At 37.9% G+C, this 19,943-nt stretch overlaps 1 protein-coding gene across 1 annotated transcript in view; it reads left to right on the top strand.

Annotated features, from left to right (window-relative positions):
- SIM1 (SIM bHLH transcription factor 1) overlaps positions 1-16,648 on the top strand; it is a 45,022-nt gene extending 28,374 nt beyond the window's left edge. Inside the window, exons 9-11 of the mRNA XM_056487601.1 lie at positions 5,406-5,571; positions 12,764-13,169; positions 15,829-16,648. Coding sequence (XP_056343576.1) covers positions 5,406-5,571; positions 12,764-13,169; positions 15,829-16,559 — 1,303 coding nt within the window. The 3' untranslated portion in view covers positions 16,560-16,648. The remainder of the gene's footprint in view (positions 1-5,405; positions 5,572-12,763; positions 13,170-15,828) is intronic.
- Positions 16,649-19,943: the final 3,295 nt, after the last annotated feature.

Genomic DNA, 19,943 nt, shown 5'->3' with positions numbered 1-19,943 from the left:
CCCTAGCCATAGATTTTTCAATTAAAACTAGAGGAAATTAAGAACACAGATCATGTATTCAATAGAAATAATAGTGGACCCAATTGTAATTAAACCTTGTTTTCATTGTCATGTGCAGTATTTTCTGCTTTGCTTCAGTCAGGTGAATGATTGTACTCATGTTGTAGGAATCTGCTCCACTAAGATCACATGATGCTCTTACTCTCAGCTTGTATTCATGAGTTATTTAATATGTGCAAGGAATGATGTAGGTGTAGGTTTTCCAGTGTTTGTCAAGTTTTGATGCTCCCATGGTACCTTTTCACCCAATGCTGTAACTCCACATATGAAAACTGAATTTCTGTTAATAATTCTTTAAGGTTTCTAAATTTAGTGTCTTTTGAAGGAATTAAATGCACAATAAATGTCTGCCTCTTTTTTGGTTATCTGCATATTCTCAGTTACTGCATATGTACCATATTTTTCCTTTCTGGTATGTAGTGAGATTAATGTAAAAAGATGCTTTTCCTTACAGTTTTGCAGAATTTTCCTTTAATTGAAGGTGTTGTCTTCTTTTCTGAAGATTTTCTTCTTGTTTTGAAGGTTATGCTGCTTATAACTCTGGATATATACTATATGTATTCTTGAGTATGGTTGCTTTTGAATGAATCTAGATATTTATTCCTTATTAATGGGTGTCATTCTTTTACTTCTTCCTCTGGATACATCCTATTTATCTGCTCTTTCTGTTTGAGAGCATTTTTCAGGGCTCAAGTTCTCTTCTGTTCCACAGCCAGCACTGTCTTTAAGTAGGGAGTACTAACATCTTGAAAACTATTTGTGCCTTTAGCTGTCTAATGTTAATGTCTAATTTCACTTCTATAGTGAGCTAAAGTAGTCCCAAACATCACCCTATCAATTGAAGAAATACAATTACAATAAAAGCCTGTCTTGTCTGTACAGTTTTAGTTTGTTATGAACCACTCTGGATTTCTGTCTTCCCAACATTATTTCTGTCAGTGCTGACTCACCCTTTCCTCATATTTTTCCCTTCAAAAAGCCCATATTAAAAAAAAAAACCCTCTCATTTTCTTTTCATTTTGATGGAGAGCTCTAACCACATGCTTAGTCACCATACTTGTGAAAACTCTCTTGTTTGAGAATTCAGGTTTTGTGGTGGTTTTGTGTTTTGATACTCTGTTACTGATTTTTTTGGGGGTGCATCTACCAGTGATTCATTACCTCTTCCTCAGACTTTGATTAGCTAGACTGTTGCTGCTTTTTCCATATAGTACATTTTGGCCATGGTAATAGGTAGAAAGTGTGGTCTAAAGCTGGGGTTTGAGAAGATTTCACAGAAGTGTTGCAGATTCACTTGACATCCAAGTAACTTACAAAGAGATTGGCTTCCTCTTCCAAACATTCTGCTCCTTCAGCTCTTGTTCTTCATCTTTTCAGCTCACAATAGCTAGATGTCTTTAGTAAAAAATGTTTTGTACTCAACTTTCAGATGCTTCATCATAGAGAAATGCAGTTGGTACAGTCCTCAATCCTTGGTTTTGTGTGTGTACTTATAGTATACCTATAAATACTTTCAAGATGAGGTTCAAGCTTTATAAAGAGCATTGAAAGAGCCAGAGACATGGCATAGAGTGGAAATGGTGTTAGATCTGAGAAGAAAATGGGAAGCAGCATATTGCAGCAAGGAGATTTTCTGCTTTGTCTTCTGAATTTGCTTACAGTGAAGCCTGGTAATCCAGTCTGTAGGTGCCTGATACATTGACCATACCAGCCAGATTCTCATATGGGGAGGAACGACAAGAGAGAGGAAAAATAATACAATTTTTCAGCCATGTGCTACCAAAAACATGTGCATTTGGGTTCTCTGAGAAGTCAAAGAGGACCTAGAATTTCCATCCAACTGTGGAAAGAATGGCTGTTTCCCATCATGAAAAGGTGGAGGTCTTCAATGTGTTTCCCTTTGCAAAGAAGCATCACTTTGGTCTTGTCTGGATTCAGTTTGATCCATCTGTTCTTCATTTAAGAGCTAATTTCCTGTAGTTATTCTGATGTTTTATAGTGATGATAGTTGCATCAGAAAATGAGATAAATAGTAGATTGTCAGCAACATACTGTTAGCAATTGAACACATGCCATATCACTCTCTCTCTCTCAGCAGTCTCATGTAGATAGATGTAGATTGTATGGATCCCTGTGGGATCCTGAAGGTGAGGACCTTGGAGGAAGAGGCTCATATCCACCACCTTTTTTTTAATTATACATAGAACACAAGATGCTGTACTAGTGTGTTGCTCTGACTGTGAGATAGAGGATTCAGATGTCTGAGAATAAGAATGTGGAGATCATTGTTCCATGTTGGTGAAAGTTTTATAAATTCCTCTAGGAAGTTGTCAGAATTTCCATCTGTAGTTTGTATATCACTAGGAGTTCTGCTTTCTCTAATCTTTTGTCTTACAGTGCATATGGATATACTAAAAAATGTTTTTGTTTCTTAGCAGAACATCTTTTGTATCTGATATTGAGGCCACTGGACCCTTCCTCCATGTTTTCTTTCCTTTTTCTTTTTTAAATTCTGATATTTCTCTTTGCTGATGGTGTTCTGGTATCTCACTTGTTCTTGGTATCTCTCTGAAGTGTAACTCTTCTAGGACAGGGTTGAGACAGTATTGAGTCATGACTCAGTGACGAAAAAAGTCCAGTATTTCATCTGCAAAGAGAACACAAGAGTTTTCTTTTTCTAAGGGAACGCATCTGGCAGCAAGAACTTTAGGTAGTTTTTTATTATCATTTTTTGGATGAAGTTCCTGTCTAAGCAACTGGTTGCAAATATGAGCTTGTGTAGTTTATTCTAAGGTGTGGTGCTCACCATAACAATACCAAGGACGTAGAAAAATAACAGAGAATGGCATGCAAGGTTTTGGTAAGTCTGGTTTGACTGTGTTGTTGGGTTTTTTTCTGGTTTCTATGACCTAGAAACATGGTAGAGAGTAGTCTTTATACTCTTGAATGCTTGGCCCTTACACATGTAACAGCAGACAAGCAGTGTTGGAACGACAGTGTGGTCTGATTACTAGGGTGATATTTCTCCCAGTGTTTTACAACTTTTTCAGTGACACAAGAAAGCAGCAGGTGGTTACAGAGTGGCAAAAAACAGAGATGGGGAGTCAATGACAGGAGCACTGAGCTATGGGGTTCTCCAGCAAAACCAGAGGAAAAAGGGTTAGCAGGCTCAAAACCAAAATACAACCTCCTCATACCCCTAAGGCTCTGAAAACTTGCCTACTTGGTTTTGATTAATTTTGGTTTCTGGTGGCAATATTTAGTGCATCTGACACTGAGAACACAGGACCCTTCTTCTTATAATCGAATAGTCAGGGGCAGTGTGTGTATCAGGATGAAACTAATAGTTATTTCAGGGCTATTGATAGAATGTCATACATTGTAGCAGTTAAGTATGAAGATCGTTCAGCATCTTTTGTGTTTCATAAAACATGGAGATAATTTCCTAGAAATCAATAATGGAGACAGATGCTTTGCATGTCAAGTCAAGGTGTCTGGATGAAAATTTTGAGGGTAACTACGGGAAAGATTAATGCTTTCAAAATATGTGGATGAGCCATACCTGTCAAAGAGGCCAAAGCAAATCCCCATACTCAAACACTTTTGCTGCAGACAGGCTATTGGAAATGAAGATATTCTAGCAGAGACCTAAATCTGTGAAAGCCAAAATTTGAAGAAATTGCTTCATTAAGAACTAATTTTGCACTACAAAGCACTGTTTATACTTGACAAATCCCTGTCTGCTATGGACTGGAAACAGCATAGTCAGTGCAGTTCCAATGCCAGGGATTTACTTTCACGTGTTATATATACACAGACACATACACATTGTCTGCATTGCCAAAAAACCTAAGCCTCTTCAACCAAGTTTACCTTTTATCAGATGCAAAAGAAGAATTGTAGAACTGTGATGAATTAATCTGTTGGTTATGCAAGTTTATCTGTGGATGCTCAAAGATTCATCCTATTTCACTTTTTTCAGTGACTTATCAAGTTTATTCTTCTACCCCTGACTTTTATCTGAGAACACTTCAACATACTAAGCTGTAATACGCTTAGTTTGTGATGCAGTTTCTTTCTAAAATAAATTAGACTCTTATGGCTTGCATATCAATATCTGTGTGATTATAGACCAAGATATTGTTGCTAAAGCTAGGTAAACAATTTATTATAAATATAATCCATTAAGAGTTAATCTTTAGGTTTAGATGGGGTATGGGATAATATGTGAATAAATATGTTGCCTCCTTGACTGCTTAAGAGAAGCATTATTCTTCCCCTATCCCTTACTTCTCTAATGATAACACAAAGGAAAAAAAAAAAAAAAAAAAAAAAAGAACCCTTCCTCTTTTCCTTCAGGTAGGTAGGTCAGGAAGAAGCTCTTGCTTTGCTCTCTTTTAATAAATCATTGTCAGAATAGGTTCCTTATGACTGCATGAAAGCTGGAGAGCTCATTTGTTACTCCCCTGGTATCAGCAGACATGCAGATGTGTGCAGAGGAGTGCAGTCCAATGCACATGCCCTCGTTATGCTTAGTAAGACATTGTGAACAATGCCAGTTTTCCTTACTTTCATGTATTCATTAGTTTGAAGAAACTAAGGCCAAACTTCAAAAACCGACATCATGTATACCTTCCCATAGAAAACATCTATTATTTTGTGAGTCAGGGACAGGCTATTTAAATCACAAGATTTGGTTTATTTAGTTGTTTTCTCTGACTGATAAACTGGTATAAGAAACTAAAAATGGATTAATAAATACTCAAAACTTCACCATAGAAGGAAAAAAACTCCAAATCAAAAATTTACACAATTGCCTGAAACTTCTTAAACAATGAAAATAACAATCTTAGAGATCAACAGTTTTCCATTAAAAATTATTTTGTTTAGCTTATTTAGTCATCTGTGTAGGCTGTTACGTGCACCTCACATACACAAATGTGAACACACACATATAATACACACATGGTAAGTTTGTAGTTGTAGGATTATAAGAGTTTTGAGGAAAATGTATCCTATTTATGGCTTGGCTATGTGACCAATGTAGAACTGTAATACAAATCTCAGAAATATCCATCCCATTGCTTTTTATTACTGAAGAAAGTAGATCAGGATGATAACAGCTGGATGCAAAAAGCAATCATATTTTCAGTATAAAAATAGTGCTATTGCTTAGTAAGCTATGCTCCATAAATGTATTAGGGGGATATACTGGCTTGCCCTGGATGGTTTTTATTCTTTTTTTCTTAAAAATATCTTTTGTTTCCACCCCCCACTAAGAAGAAAGGAATGTTTCCCATTAAGACATGAAGTGAGTTTGTTTTTCTCTTTTGCCTTTCATACAGGGATACTGAATATAAAGGCCTGCAGCTCTCCCTGGATCAGGTCACTGCTACCAAGCCGGCGTTCCCATACGCAAATTCAACTCCAGCCATAACAGACAACAGAAAGGGAAGCAAATCTCGCCTCTCGAGCACAAAGTCCAAATCAAGGACATCACCGTACCCACAGGTAGCTGTCTTTGAAAAACTAAATTAAACATTTTATGATATCTTGATTTTGACTGCTACTTTACCCAAGTAACTAGAATGGGCTAAAGAAAGTGTTTCTGGAAAAGAATAAAGGAGAGCAGGTTATACAAGTTTGCACAGGAATATGTTTCTTTAAACTGCTACTAAAAAGCTGGGAACATTTATGTTTCAGCATGCATAATAAATCTTTATCAACAACAATAGCAGCACAGGGCTCAGAGTTAATGAGAAGCGGACAGAAGGACAAGTGAAAATGTTGGTTTTGAAATACTTGGTTTGAGAAGACTCTGAGTTTTGCCATTTGAGAAATCTTGCTTTTTCTTACTTGGTCTTTTACTAATTCCAACAAATCGCTACTACTAAAATTGTAGTCAAGAGGAATGAGTTTTAATGAGGGAAAGCAGTCAGCCAACTCGGTGACTTGGAACAGGAAAATGTGTACTTTTCAGTGTGTAAAGCTCTGAAAGGAAGAAAACAGTAGGAGGTGGTCATTGGCATCAGCAGCTGCTTATTTCCCCAAATTTAATTTTCAAGTCTAACATGCAAGGAACATGTCCTAGCTTGGAGAATGGACCAGATTCAGTTGGGTCTGTGAACTGAAACTTATGCAACACTTTTACACAACAGATTTCTGCAGGCAATGTCACAGAACTTGTATCCTTACACTATCAAACTTTTAGCTGAAAAACCATGTTTATTAAAATGACCATGATGCTTACTAAAGGTACAAGTCCTACTGCTCTTATGTCTCTGCATAAGAGGATATAAATGGATATATAAACAAACTGGTTATAAATGTATGCATTCACAATGTAACACTGTAGAGCTACGTATTTTTAAAGATCCTGATATTTAGAACAATATTTAAGGAGCCTCAATATTTAACTGATAACGACCTTAATAATTACAGTCTCTCTGCATGCACAATGTTTTCTAAATGGACCTCTAAGAATGTGCAATGTGATCCCAAATGTCTACATCCTTCCTTGTTTTCTTTCTTTTTCCTCTCAAAAGTACCAAGGATAAGAATTTCAGTTAAATGACATCTGCTTTTGGCATAGGAAATATTTAACTGAGCACCTAGATATGAATTCCTAATTTTAGGAATCTAACATTTGTCAGAGGTTATAGCTCATTTGTTCATATGTGTTTCTGTGAGCTGTTAAAAAAGCCTTTTTCTTGAATGCACTACATCAAACAATTGTAATCAAATGGTTTAAAAGAATTGAGGAAGACACAAATAATTCTAAATTCAGTTTTTATAACTATCTTTGATATATTGTAATTACATTTCATCTTGCCTTGTACAGTGCTTTCAAAAACACTAATTTGCTAGCAGGACAATAGCAGCTGAAGACTTGTTACCCTTCCACATCTATTTGATTTCTGAAAGTCTGACCTCCTTATTCTTTCTGTCACCAGAAAAAAATACTGAATTAGCAGTGCAGCATTGTGACTTTTGGTTTAGCACAGATTGTTGCCTGAAAGCCCAGGGTGCTTAGTCTCCACTTTCATTTTGCATCCTCATTGCCAGCTGCCTGATATTAAAGTCACATATTTCATCATTCAAAAAGAAGCAGCCATGTTAGTTGCCAGTATCTTGAAAAATGGTCATGCCATTCATTGCAGCCCATCACCACAAGTAATGCTGGCAGCTTGGCTTTGCCTCCCTGTCATCCTTCTCCACCACTGAATAAACTGTTGAAAGACTAAGAGAAGCTGTTGTGAAGAACATGCAGCAGGTGGTACAGCCCGTGTCCCTCAGTCTCCTGCCCATGTAATTTGCCAGTTAGTAGAGGAGAATTACAGTGTGACTTAAAAGTCACAGCTGAAGAGCGAGGTCACGGGTTTTGGCTTACACAGGAGCCTGAGCTGTGGTGAGGAAAGGAAGCAGGAAGTTTATTAATAAAATAATGGCAGTGGGCAAAGTACTTGTTAAAGTCAAGGGCACCTATGAGATTTTAAATGTACATAATTTTGTTCCCATTTTTTTCCTTTCTTTTTCTCTTTTTCCCTTACCATTTACTTTGCTTCCCTCTTGAAGAGAAAAAGAAGTCTCATGCTTTATTGGGTGCTGATTGAGAGTCCTTCACCTTGCCAACTCTGTGTCCCTAAGACAGGTTCATGAGATGTGAACAATATGAAAACCATACTAATCAATTTCAGCTGCATTTTTACTACTAGGGCAAAAAGTGAGTGTTTCAGTCATCTAAGACAGTGCTGGTGTTTTTTTTCCTCAAACCTTCTGCAAAAGTAAACATAGCATAATGTGGGACTTGCAGACTCTTAAGTAAAAGTGAGTTCATTAGACTGGAGGCATTGGTCAGTGTGTGATTAACACTGTGTGCTGTTAGTGGGCTAGTGGGTTCTGTGAAACCAGCCTCAGGCAGGGGAAGGGCAAACAGAGAGGAGAACAACCCAAAATTCATGGCCCAGCTGCAGAACTTGCTCAGAGAGTTTGAGGAGTGATTTACTAGTCCTCTCCCATCAGAGAGGTGCAGAGTTGAAAGAGGAAAAAAAATCATCAGGCAGATGAAGGCTTGATGGATATTTGCAGAAAAAGGAAATCATGAGTTGGTGAAAAGATGCTTGTAGTCTTCCCCTACAACATCATCATCATCATCATCGCTGTGATTGCCTCCCAAAATCTAGCCCTGCACCTTTGTGCTCCCAAAAACTAGCTCAGGACCTCATTTATTCTATACACAGGCAAAAACATTTTAATTGTGGTCATCTGAACTGCTTTGGAGTTTAATGTCCCATTAATGATGATTATATAAAAAAATTATATAAATTGCCTGTTGTCTGCCTGCAGTGGAAATGTTTCATGGCGATATCTGGATAAATGCTTATTGCTTCGTATCTCAACTTAGTTCTTGGATAAAGATTTTATATATACATACATATATGTAGACATATGTATCTCATGAAAGCACACAAACAAGTAAGGATGTACCCAAGAGCTGTTGGATGGTGGCTTTGGTGAGTATTACAGCATGCATAAATTTTTGGAAATAGGTGTATATTATAGGTATAGGTATACATTAATAGGTAGGTATATAGTTATATATTAACACAGCAGATTTCAGAGATATATTGATTATATTGGCAGAATCAGGCTGGAGTCTAGCCAGCCTGGGTTTTGTTTTGTTTTAATTTCTCCCTGTAGCCTAAAGCTTTGTAACTTCTAGTGTGTTCAAAAGCCAAGCAAACCCCTTTTTATAGCAAACACAACTCCTGGTCTGGTGAAGACTCACCAGCAGTGGGGGTTATTTTAATGGACATGCTGTATTACTTTAATCTAAGCCTTTCACCATCTGTTGTGCCTATAACAGTGAATGCGAAAAGAGCATATTTTACATTTCAGGATTACATTAGCAAAATGTAAGATAAAAGTGATTTAAAATCATGCATATGTTCTTAGTACAATGCGGCCTGCATCTGTGACTTTTTTTTTCCTCATGGTTCAGACACAAATCAAGAGGAAAGCTGTTAATGTAGTGAAAGTTTTTAATGGAAAAGAGGACTCTGTGAGGGTTTCACCATACATTTAATGTTTATAATGATAAAAACCTGAGTAGGATGACAGAAAATTATGTATCTATAGTATCTGTTGTTTGAACATCTGGGGTGGAGTGTGGAGCAGGCTGATGTTGCTGTGTGTGAGTCCTCAGGCCAGTGAGACACAGGAATGGAAGGTCAGGGAATAGAAAATCACACAAGAAATATTAAATGGTCTACTGGCCTAATACACTTGTATTAGTATTACTCTCATAAAGTAAGCTTCTTTAAACATGGAGTTTATATCTCCTCGTCTCTTTAGTCCCCCTGAAGTTTTTGTTCAAATGAAAATGTATCAGTGATGGCCTACAGACCCTTCCTTTGTCATGCTGGTGTGCTCTCCCTGTGATTGTACACTGCATTACCACATTTCTTACTTTCAGAGGTGACAATTCAGTTTCCAGAGACCAGCTGGAGGACTGTTTAATTTATGTTTTGTTGTTTTTTATGCCAGAAGACAATTCAGAAATCACCTGAAGGGATTTCAGATGTTAAGAAATTCAGTTTGAATTTCTTAATCACTATCTGCTGACTAAATTTTGCCAAAACCCCAAAAGTAATAAATTAGTTTTGCCTTCTGACTCCTGCTAGAAGTCAGATAGCAGATAATAGCAGGAAATAAAATGTTTCTGCTGAGACATGGCCGGGATTGAAAAAAAAACCAAACTGATTTTAATTTGCCATAATTTTTATTAAATCTGATTTGATTTTTTATGGTCTTTCATCACTTGACATATGGAACCTAATTCTGACTTGAGAGATAGTGTTTCCACTCCCATTTCAGTAAAGCAATATCTTTGATCACCCTTTCATTTCTCCCCCCATCAACATGTCACACATGCCCATATTTGAAGTCTCCACCTGTCAACATCAGATTCCCAGAAGAGGCAGTGCTTGGACTGCAGCAGTGGAGGCAGCCTGAGGATGCCAAATAGAGATGTGGCTGGCTTTGGAGGGAATTACACATATTTTACCCTGTGTACCTTAGGAATAAGTAGTCATATCAAACCTTGGCAGAAAATGAGTGCCACAAACAACTGACTGTGTTAATTCAATTCTGTCCATGGCCTAGCAGCTGCCATGGGTCAGACCTCAAATAATCTTCATTTACATCAAGCACAAAGAAGATGAGTCAAGTATTGCTGGTCCTGATACATGGTTGTATGACATCACACAGTGCATTTCTGAGATACTAAACATAAACCCTTTGAGATAATTTCCCTTTCTTTAGGAAAAGTGCACAAATGCCTTTTGTGATTAGGTTCAAGATAAAAGCAGAAATTGCACAATTTTTCAGGTAAACAAAGATATTCCCTTCAAGAGAAGCCATGGTGGACACTGAAGTGTCCTTATAAAAAGACACTTAATAGAAGAATATCTAGTAGAGATACAGGAAATTAAGAGTTTTCAATTTGAAAGATTCTCTGGCATTTATTATTATAATAAATAGTGCAGAAAAGAAATTCCATTATATTGTTGTTGGAAATTAATTTTCCTTGTCCTCCTCATGAAAGAAATACATACTAGGAGTTTTGTTTTTAATAAGAAAATAAATGAACTCTTGACTTTTCTATATTTGCATTTAGGCTTATACAGCATAATATTTCTGCTTAACTTTTAAAATTAAAAAAATCTGGTTTATACAAGTAAAATCCAAAAAGAACATTAAAAATAATTCTAAAATTAAAAACAGATTAAAGTGTAGTTTGCTCTTTTTGGTTTTTCATTCTAGATTAAATTTACTAACTGTTAATCTGATTAATGGTTTCTAATTTTTTTTTATTGGAAACGTAGTTTTATCTACACATTTTTGTAAAAAAGCTTTCAATAATTCAACTGTTATTTATGAAGGTGTCTTTGTGATTCAGCAGTTTGTAGATGTTAGATCTGAAAGCACAACAGAAGGGACAGATGCCCCAGTTGATCACATAGCACTGTTGGCTGAATAAAGTTCCTAGTTTGTGTAAGCTGAGTTACTGGCATTTAAAAGAGCCCTTTTGTGGCTCTGTAACTATCCAAACTTCATGAAAATTCATGTTTGTCCTTTCATCTCTAAACCTTTGTGATGAGTATCATGGTACAAACTTTCTGACCTCCTCCATATCTACTATAGGCTCGTTGCCTATGGGTATTCTTCTGACAACTAATAACAAAATATAATTGACTTCCTCAAAGCCATGACCCCTTCTTTCTTTCCTTTAAATAACCTATCATGTTCACAACCTAAACAGTATTCACAAATATAAACTGGAATACTGAAGAAATGCCCAATTAAATGCCAAAAACTCTACTGATGTTGCACAGATGGTTTAAGTTTCTGTAAGTCAAACATCTGGTAAGTACTTTCGATTGGTAAGTGCATAAAACCTTGATCCTGGCTGATAATGAGGAGTTTCATAGCAACTTAATTTAATGAAAAGGAAGGTAACCTTATGTTAGGCCTATTAAAAGAAAAGGCAGAGTGGGCATATGGAAGGTGAGTGATGGAATGGGAGAATTCCAAGGTTTCATGTTGAAACACATTGATTTGTGACATGAGTGTGCAGTGCTGAAGAGGTGAGCATGTACAGCTTTGGTCTCATCCCAGTCCATAATCATGGGTGAAATTGATTTAAAAATGTTCCGTGAAGTTTGACACTTCCTATAAATAAAAAGATTTAAAAATGAGATAGGTAAATCCTAGGAGATTTAATAAACATTCTTTTCTTTTCCCAAAAGGTATCTAAAAGTTTGAAGCATTCATTATGAATATCTAGAAATCTGTGACATTTAACTTAACCCTTACTTCTTTCTAAACAAATGTTCACGTTTCTCTCCTGATTAATTCTCCAACTACCTACTAGTTGCTTTCCTGTGTTGGAAGAGCTCTGCTTTAGTGAGGGTGAAAAATTCTCACTCTGCCTGCTTTGGTTAGCAGTCACCTTTACTGGCAAATAGTTTCTGGATTTTCCTTCAATAGAGCTCCGATTTTTAGCTTCTTACCTATCTGCCATCACTTTAGAGCTTTACTTTACAGAAAAGTTGGTAGTGCAGGATTTACAAGAAGCCTTCTTTTCCCTACTAATAAGAGGAAAGAACTTCAAAGATATAACTCCAAGTAAGAAAAAAAGTCGACAAACAAAATATGAGGAAAAGAGAGTGAACCCTTAGAAAAGAACTTTCAAATACATTCGTTTTCAATTTGACATGTGAGAATGCTCCAGAAGCCGTGTTATTTCAGTCCCTTTTGGAAGTGCTTTGCTGAAGTGCATTGGAGCGCCTCGGCTGAGCATAAGCACAGCTTTCAAAGCAACAAGAAAAACCTGGACACGCTAAAAATATATTGAATTGCAACATTGATGTTGCTGAGGCTAATATTACACATCATAAAGGAGATGGCTGTTAAGGGGCGACACGGGATGTTTTAGATTTTCATGAGGTCTGTCCTGTCATCTGTGAGCTCATTACAGAGTGTTGTACAGGAAAGGCCCAGGAGCCCAGTCAGAAGGTGCAGACATGCGGGCACGCTCACAAAAACACGCTATCACATACACACTCTGCCTTCCCAGCGCAGTTACTTGCAGATTTCACCCAGGTGTGGTAATTCCCGCGCTGCTTCTCCTGTTTTGCAGTATTCCGGATTCCACACCGAGAGATCCGAGTCTGACCACGAGAGCCAGTGGGGCGGGAGCCCGCTGACCGACACGGCTTCTCCGCAGCTGCTGGAGCCTGCGGACAGGCCGAGCTCCCAGCACCACGACGTCTCCTGCGCCTACAGACAGTACCCAGACCGCAGCGCGCTCTGCTACGGCTTGGCGCTGGACCACGCCAGGCTGGCTGATGACAGGCATTTCCACACGCAGGCCTGCGAGGGAGGCAGATGCGAAGCTGGCCGCTATTTCCTCGGCACGCCGCAGCCGGGAAGGGAGAGCTGGTGGGGCTCTCGTTCGGCGCTGCCTCTGACTAAGTCGTCCCCCGAGAGCAGAGAAGCGTATGAGAACAGCATGCCCCACATCACGTCAGTGCACAGGATTCATGGTAAGACATAACAAGGATTTGCAGGAGCGACACCGTCTCAGCCGAAGCAGTAGGACATACGGAAACATACAGCTGTTTGTGTGAAAGATGGAAAACGAGATGCTTTTGATGTACGTTCTTGTCCCAGAGATCACATCCGTGGAGATGAGGAATACTTAAAATTCAAGTTGAGTGGAGTTTTATAGTCTGCCTTATATGAGGCAAAATATAATTTAGCTGTATTTTCATCAGCCTGTGAAATCAAGGTGGAAACATATGACTGGGGAGATTTTAAGCATGATCTTAAAGTATAAACAAAATAATACACTTGATAGAAAAGCGGTTTTTATTTAACTTAGGGTCAAGACACTTCAGATGGAATATACTTAGCAAAAAATTAGAGCTAAATCCAAGCTAGATATGAAAAAAAAAATCTTGAAAGATGTTGGAGAAATTGTTCTCCAAGTGACTTTTTTCCCTATGGGTTATTACTAGATCCTTTATTATTTGATGTTTATTAAATTTAGCTATTGAAATTAACAGTTGTTTTTGGTTTTAAACATTTTTACTCAACAATAATATTTAGCCAATTTGAATCTCTCCATCCTTTCAGCACCAAGCCTGAAATTTTATTTTGTTTCTGACCATTTCCAAACTAAGCGCATTAGCACATTTTCAGAGGTTGGGGCTAATAAAAAACCACAGTGAAAGCCTGATATTGGGTTTGGAAAAGTCCAAAGGTCCTCGGTTTTAAAATTATAGGCTGAGTCTTGGAAGACAGACTGGCCCTAAAGCCAGAATTCAAGGTTTTAAGAATGGATGCAACATAAAAAAAAGTTTTTCCGACTAAATAGTCTATCAAAACAAATGTTGCCTCTGAAGAACTCATAAAAGCAGATTACATTAGTACTATTCCATTGACCTGCAGAACAAGGCTTTGCAAACAAAAAAAACTGTTCTGTTTTGCTCCAATCTGACAAAAATTATGTTGAGATTAGAAAAAAATTATTTAATAGCAAACTCTAGGAAATACAGTCAGAGAAAAGAAGGAAAGGAGTAGAAAATTTTGCTGATGAAGAGTGTTCTCCAATTTTCTTGTGAGAAGATGCATCCTTCCTTGTGTCTGTTCCGTACTTCTGCCCTATTTGTGTTTTTCTAGCTTTTTCTTTCCAAAAAGAGAGAATCCAGCAAAGTACGATAATTTGCTGGTAAAATTTTTTGATAATTCTTGCTCAGAAATATCATACCAAGGTATAAACAGAAAAGGGTTAGATATTAATTCCATACCTCTATCAAGAATAATTAATGTAAATGAATAATATAATTTGGTTTTAGTTTGCTGTTCGGCTTTGCTGTAATTTCAGGTGCTGCAAGTTTGTTTTTGTTTTTTTATATCAAATGTTACATTTTTCAGTAGGTCTTCAGTCTGTGTGTAGCTTTGGGGGAAAAACCTGAGTAGCCCCAGCATTTTGGGTGCAATTCTTAAGAGGATGTGAAGGATAAATTCATGACCATGATACAGTGCAGTACTTCCCCAGCAGTGGCAGGATATTTTTGCTGTAAAAGCCCATCACTGATTTTTCTAGTGAACTCTGCAAAACAGTGGTGATCTGTAAACAGATCAGTATGCCCTGACCCAACACATAACAGGGGAAACTTCACGTGCTACTCTGAAAATGGGTTTGCTTTGAGGAGTACTGTCAGCCAACCCAATGTGCTTCATCCCCAAAGAGGACTTTGTGTGTGCCAAGGCAGAGGCATCAATAAGTAACATGTGCGAGTCCCACACATGCCCTCCTGCAGGAATGTATCTCAGCAAATCAAGCCCTTTATCATAATGTTGACCATTCAGGTTTTGGGGCCACTCACTTTCTTCCTGGTGAGGACTGACAGGTATGATTCTGTCCTTTCAGCTACTTGCAAGCTAAACACCTTCTCTGATATATATATATGGGCCTAATTTTTTGAAGAGAGGTAAGAATGTCATAATATTTTCCCATTTCAAAAGCAAATATTTATGCATGGGGATATGACATCACATTTTTAGTGTTGCTGTCTAACAGCTTTGAGTTCTTGAGCTTTTGAAGAAGAGTTCCTTCATAACTTGTGGTTATTTATTGTTGTGTAACCTGCATGAAGTACATAACCACAAGCTATTTCTCAATGCCGTCTCTGTTTTCTGTCTTGGAAAGGCTAGAATGTTGAACATTTGTAATTCCCTGAGATTTTTATTTTTACCATGGCCCAAATTCACTCAGATCTTGTTGATACAAAGAGGCAGTAAGAGGCCAGGGGCCTGAACACTCTCATTGAGGGCACCTTGACATGCTCTAGGATACTATGCCTGGCCTATAGCTGCTCCTAAAGACAGAGTTGCTTTAGAGGTGGTGTCGTATCTGCTGGGTTATGCAGGTGCTTGGCTACCCAACAGTGTATCAGGTGACACCAGATACCTGTGCTGAGGTAGATCTCTGTATATTTTCAGCTGTGTTACTTGTTTCAAGTGGAGACACTGAAAACCAGAGTTTGTCACTGAAGAGCAAGGGGTCTTTTTTTGATGACTCTTACGACTCACCTCTGACTTCATTTTGTGCGTGTGAAATGAGGTTCAGGTTACAGGTTCTTCAAGATCACTTGCCTCCTTAAACCTCAGTGCTTTTCTCCTTTCTCTCTTTCCTAGGAAGAGCACACTGGGATGAGGACAGTGTTGTTAGCTCACCTGATCCTGGCTCTGCCAGCGAGTCAGGCGACCGATACCGCGCTGAGCAGTATCAGAACAGCCCGCACGAGCCCAGCAAAATTGAAACTCTAATAAGAGCCACCCAGCAAATGATTAAAGAAGAAGAAAACAGGCTACAGCTGCGGAAAACCACTCCTGACCCACTGGTCTCCCTTAATGGCACAGGGAAGAAGCACGCTATCTGTTTTGCCAACTACCCCCAGCAGCAGCTGGCAGCGGACGCCTGCCGCGTCCCAACAGTTGCCAACACTCCTCCTTGTGAACACATCCAGCAGCGGGATGGAAAGATCATGAGCCCACACGAAAATGACTATGACAACAGCCCCACAACACTCTCTAGGATAAGTAGCCCCAGTTCTGATAGAATATCAAAATCTAGTTTGGTACTTGCTAAAGACTACCTGCACTCAGACATGTCCCCTCATCAAACCCAAGGAGACCACCCAGCAGCCTCTCCAAATTATTACAGCTCCCACAGGCAGTACTTTGACAAGCATGCTTACACACTGACTGGATATGCCCTGGAGCATCTATATGACACTGAAACAATTAGAAGCTACTCACTAGGCTGTAATGGATCGCACTTTGATGTGACTTCTCACTTAAGGATGCAGCAAGATCCAGCACAAGGACACAAGGGAACATCTGTTATAATAACCAATGGAAGCTGACACTTTTTTTTCTAAAAACTTTTGTGCTTTAAAAAATAACCTTTGAGATCTAATTGGAAGATGTTCTATGTTTTCATGCCCTTGTCCTTACCAGCATTTCCCATACCACAGTGCACTAGAAAGAAGAACCTAAGGTTTGGGGGGATAAGTAAGTTAAAACACATTACTTATAAAAAAAATAAAAATGCACTGGCATGCAGGGTTGGAGTAAATGGAGCTAAACTCAAAGCTGGTGCCATGCATGCTGACAAGGATAGAAGAGGTCCAGGCAGGGAGTGCTTGTGGCAGGCTAACAGAGCAGTTTATTCACACTGTGTAAGAGGTGTTGTTTGGAAACACTGCCAAGGGCAGATCTTCTGAACTGCATAGGTACCAGGCAACAGAACTGCTATGCACTCTTTTTACACAGGAAATTGGGATGTGCTCCTTTGAAATACACAACAAAATGTGCACTTCTGGTGATTTTTTACTCCCCAAAGGCCAAGCGTGTTATGCTGCTGTATGGCATAAAGCATACCAATATAAAATCAAAAAAGGGAGAAAGAAGAGAGAACTCCTCGAATTGTTATGTCCTTGTGTACTCACAAACGTAGCTATTTGCATATGCTTTATTGGAAAAGAGTCCTTATGATTAGTATGGTCAAATATTTACTTCTACTGTATTAAAAAGAGAGGGGCTTTCTCACTGTAGTTTTGAGAAACACAAAGGGCTTGCTTGTCTTGTCATAGAGATGGGAGATGGTTCTCATGTTTTTGAAAGGTTGCCCACGGTGGGTTGTGGAGTGAAATGGATGAAAATTGCCTGGAGAAGCAAGGAGAATAGACTGGAATTAGGAGTGATCTGAGATAAACAGTTAACCTTGTAGCTATGTATGCCATTTAGTAATAATTTTAAAATAAGGAAAAGTGGCTGAATAATTAAGAATTAATTTAAAACACAGAAGGGAGTCAATAGATCATAGAAATATTGCTGTAAAATACAAATGCAGTTGCATAAACATTAAAAAACATGAGCCAAGAATAGGTAAAAAACTGTTCGGCAGTTTTTCTATTTTCTGATAAAGTTTTGGAGTAAATTAGGAGAGTATAGAGTATCATAACTACTCTGAAACACAGTGAAGTAATAGGCATGACCATGATAAAGAAATATGAATTATCTTCTTGATTGCAGCAGATAATTTAATAAAAGTCAGAAAATACTATAGGTATCAAAATCAACCATATATACATTAAAAAGTAACCAGAAATCAGTGTTGCAAGGAATTAAATTGTATTAAGAATGCTGGTATTATCAGGGCCTGTCCTAGAGTTATACAATACATCAAAAGAGACAGAGGAACTTTTAAAAAATTTTTAATAACCTCATGAACAAAGAGACTGATTGACTGGAAAAGAATAAATGCAAACATATGCTAAAAATGTAAAATAGGGCATTTGTAGTCACAATTACTAGACCTGTCCTTTTTTGTATGGCATTCATATGGTCCCAAAGTGGACTGCAACAGGAGGCCCTCTTATGCCAATGTGGAGGAAAGGGGACCTGAGGTGGTTACTAAAATGAGATTAGCTCTAAGACTAGCTTAATTTGTAACATTCAGAAGCTCAACATATGGGACTGAGTCATCAATGGGACTAAATATAAACCAGCATGCTATGGGTGGGTTAAAAATACTGTTTCCAAATAAAACTAATCAGAAGCAAAAGCTAAATAATAACATTATAAACCACGTAAGTAGAGATGTACTTGAAAGCAGAGGAAATTACCTCTCTGAACCTGGAATACTGTGTATAGTCCTAATCACTCCAAAGCAGATTGTGAATCTTGAATTGAGTAGTACCTTACTCCATAAGCAACCTTTGTTGACCACAGTGTGATTGCTCCTGGTGAAATGCACGTTGAACACAAGGGAGAACAACACAGTCTGGTCTTTATTATCTCAACCTCGTAACAGAAAAGGTGGAGCACAGCTCAGCAAAAGATAAAGAGACTGAAAGATCTAATAAAAGCTTTAAATAAACTGAGTCTGTCATCTTTGTAAGGGAAAAGAGTAAGGGGTAATGTCACTGATGTGCTCCAAACTCTGCACAGAGGAGAGATAAATAATGGTCTAAAACTATTTGAACTAGTGGCAGAAATGAGAGACAGGGCATTGAATGATAGCCAAGGCAAAATGAGAACAAAATGATTTGGCAAGAATTTTATTTGACTCATTGCCAAATGGATAATGAAGGTCATAAAGAGAAGCAGACAGAGATTTTTTGTTTGTTTGTTTGTTTTAAGATAAAAGAAAAAAACCAAGGCAAATAATTGAGGAGAAGAAAAACATTGGCAACTGTTAGCTCAGAGGAAGAAATGGACCAAAATGGACTTCTTTCAGCCCAAAAAATTGTATATATTCCTAAAGCATAGGAATAAGAAAGTATTTTTGATAAATTTAGCTCTGGATACATATTTATTTCAGTTGTTCCTATTAATAATATGAATAAACTTGTACTTGGAGTCTCATTTTACAGTATTAAAATACAGTTTGCAAAGCGAATTAGAATAGAGGTGCATGGTATCATACTATCCCTACAAGCACATATAAAACCATGCCTAAGTGTCAATATTATTTTGTATCACAAAAGAGTCTCCTAAAATGTTTGAATCAATGGGGTTTTCTCAGCACTCAAGTTTCTTGGGATCACGAAGCATTCTTGCTATTAAGCTTTTAGTTAGAAGACAACAGAGTTCTGCAGACCAGCTGCAGTTCCCTGGCTGTGGTCTAATGGCCACAAGTAGTCAGGAAACCACACGTGGCCACTCTTGCATTTGCATGCTGACAGGCACCTTTGAACAACAGAAGACTTATAAGACCAACAAGCACAGCATAAGATGCTACATGGCTTCACCTAGAAAAAAAAGCCAATGTGCTCTGCAATAAAAGTCTGCCATCCTCATTGACAGTGATCCCAAAACTGTAGTTATTTATCCTATTCTCAGTAGTTCTAGTCCACTACAAATGCAAAAAAAATGCACTGTAATGAATGGAATAAATCAGTAGAGATGACTCTACTTGCAGCCACATTGTGCTACAAGCAGAGGCTGATGCTCTCTCTCCTCATGGGATTGCAACTGGTACTCCTTAGCACTTCAATACAGTATGCTGGAGATTGATGTCTTTTGTCAGTTTGTTTGCTATCCTGCTTCTTTAGATAGCCAGGAATTTCTTCTTAATTGACAGAAAGGATTGAGTTTTGCAAACATAGACTCTGCATGCTACATGCTACATGAAAGCAAGTCTGCAATCTTAATTATAGCATATAATATCACTGCAGCTCATATTACATGTGCTTTTCAATATGGTATAAAGCTTATTTTTTCCATTACATATTTATGTAATT

The sequence above is a fragment of the Oenanthe melanoleuca genome, chromosome 3 (assembly GCF_029582105.1).
Source record: "Oenanthe melanoleuca isolate GR-GAL-2019-014 chromosome 3, OMel1.0, whole genome shotgun sequence".
NCBI classification, from domain to species: Eukaryota; Metazoa; Chordata; class Aves; order Passeriformes; family Muscicapidae; genus Oenanthe; species Oenanthe melanoleuca.
This window is presented reverse-complemented; position numbering and strand designations above follow the sequence as displayed.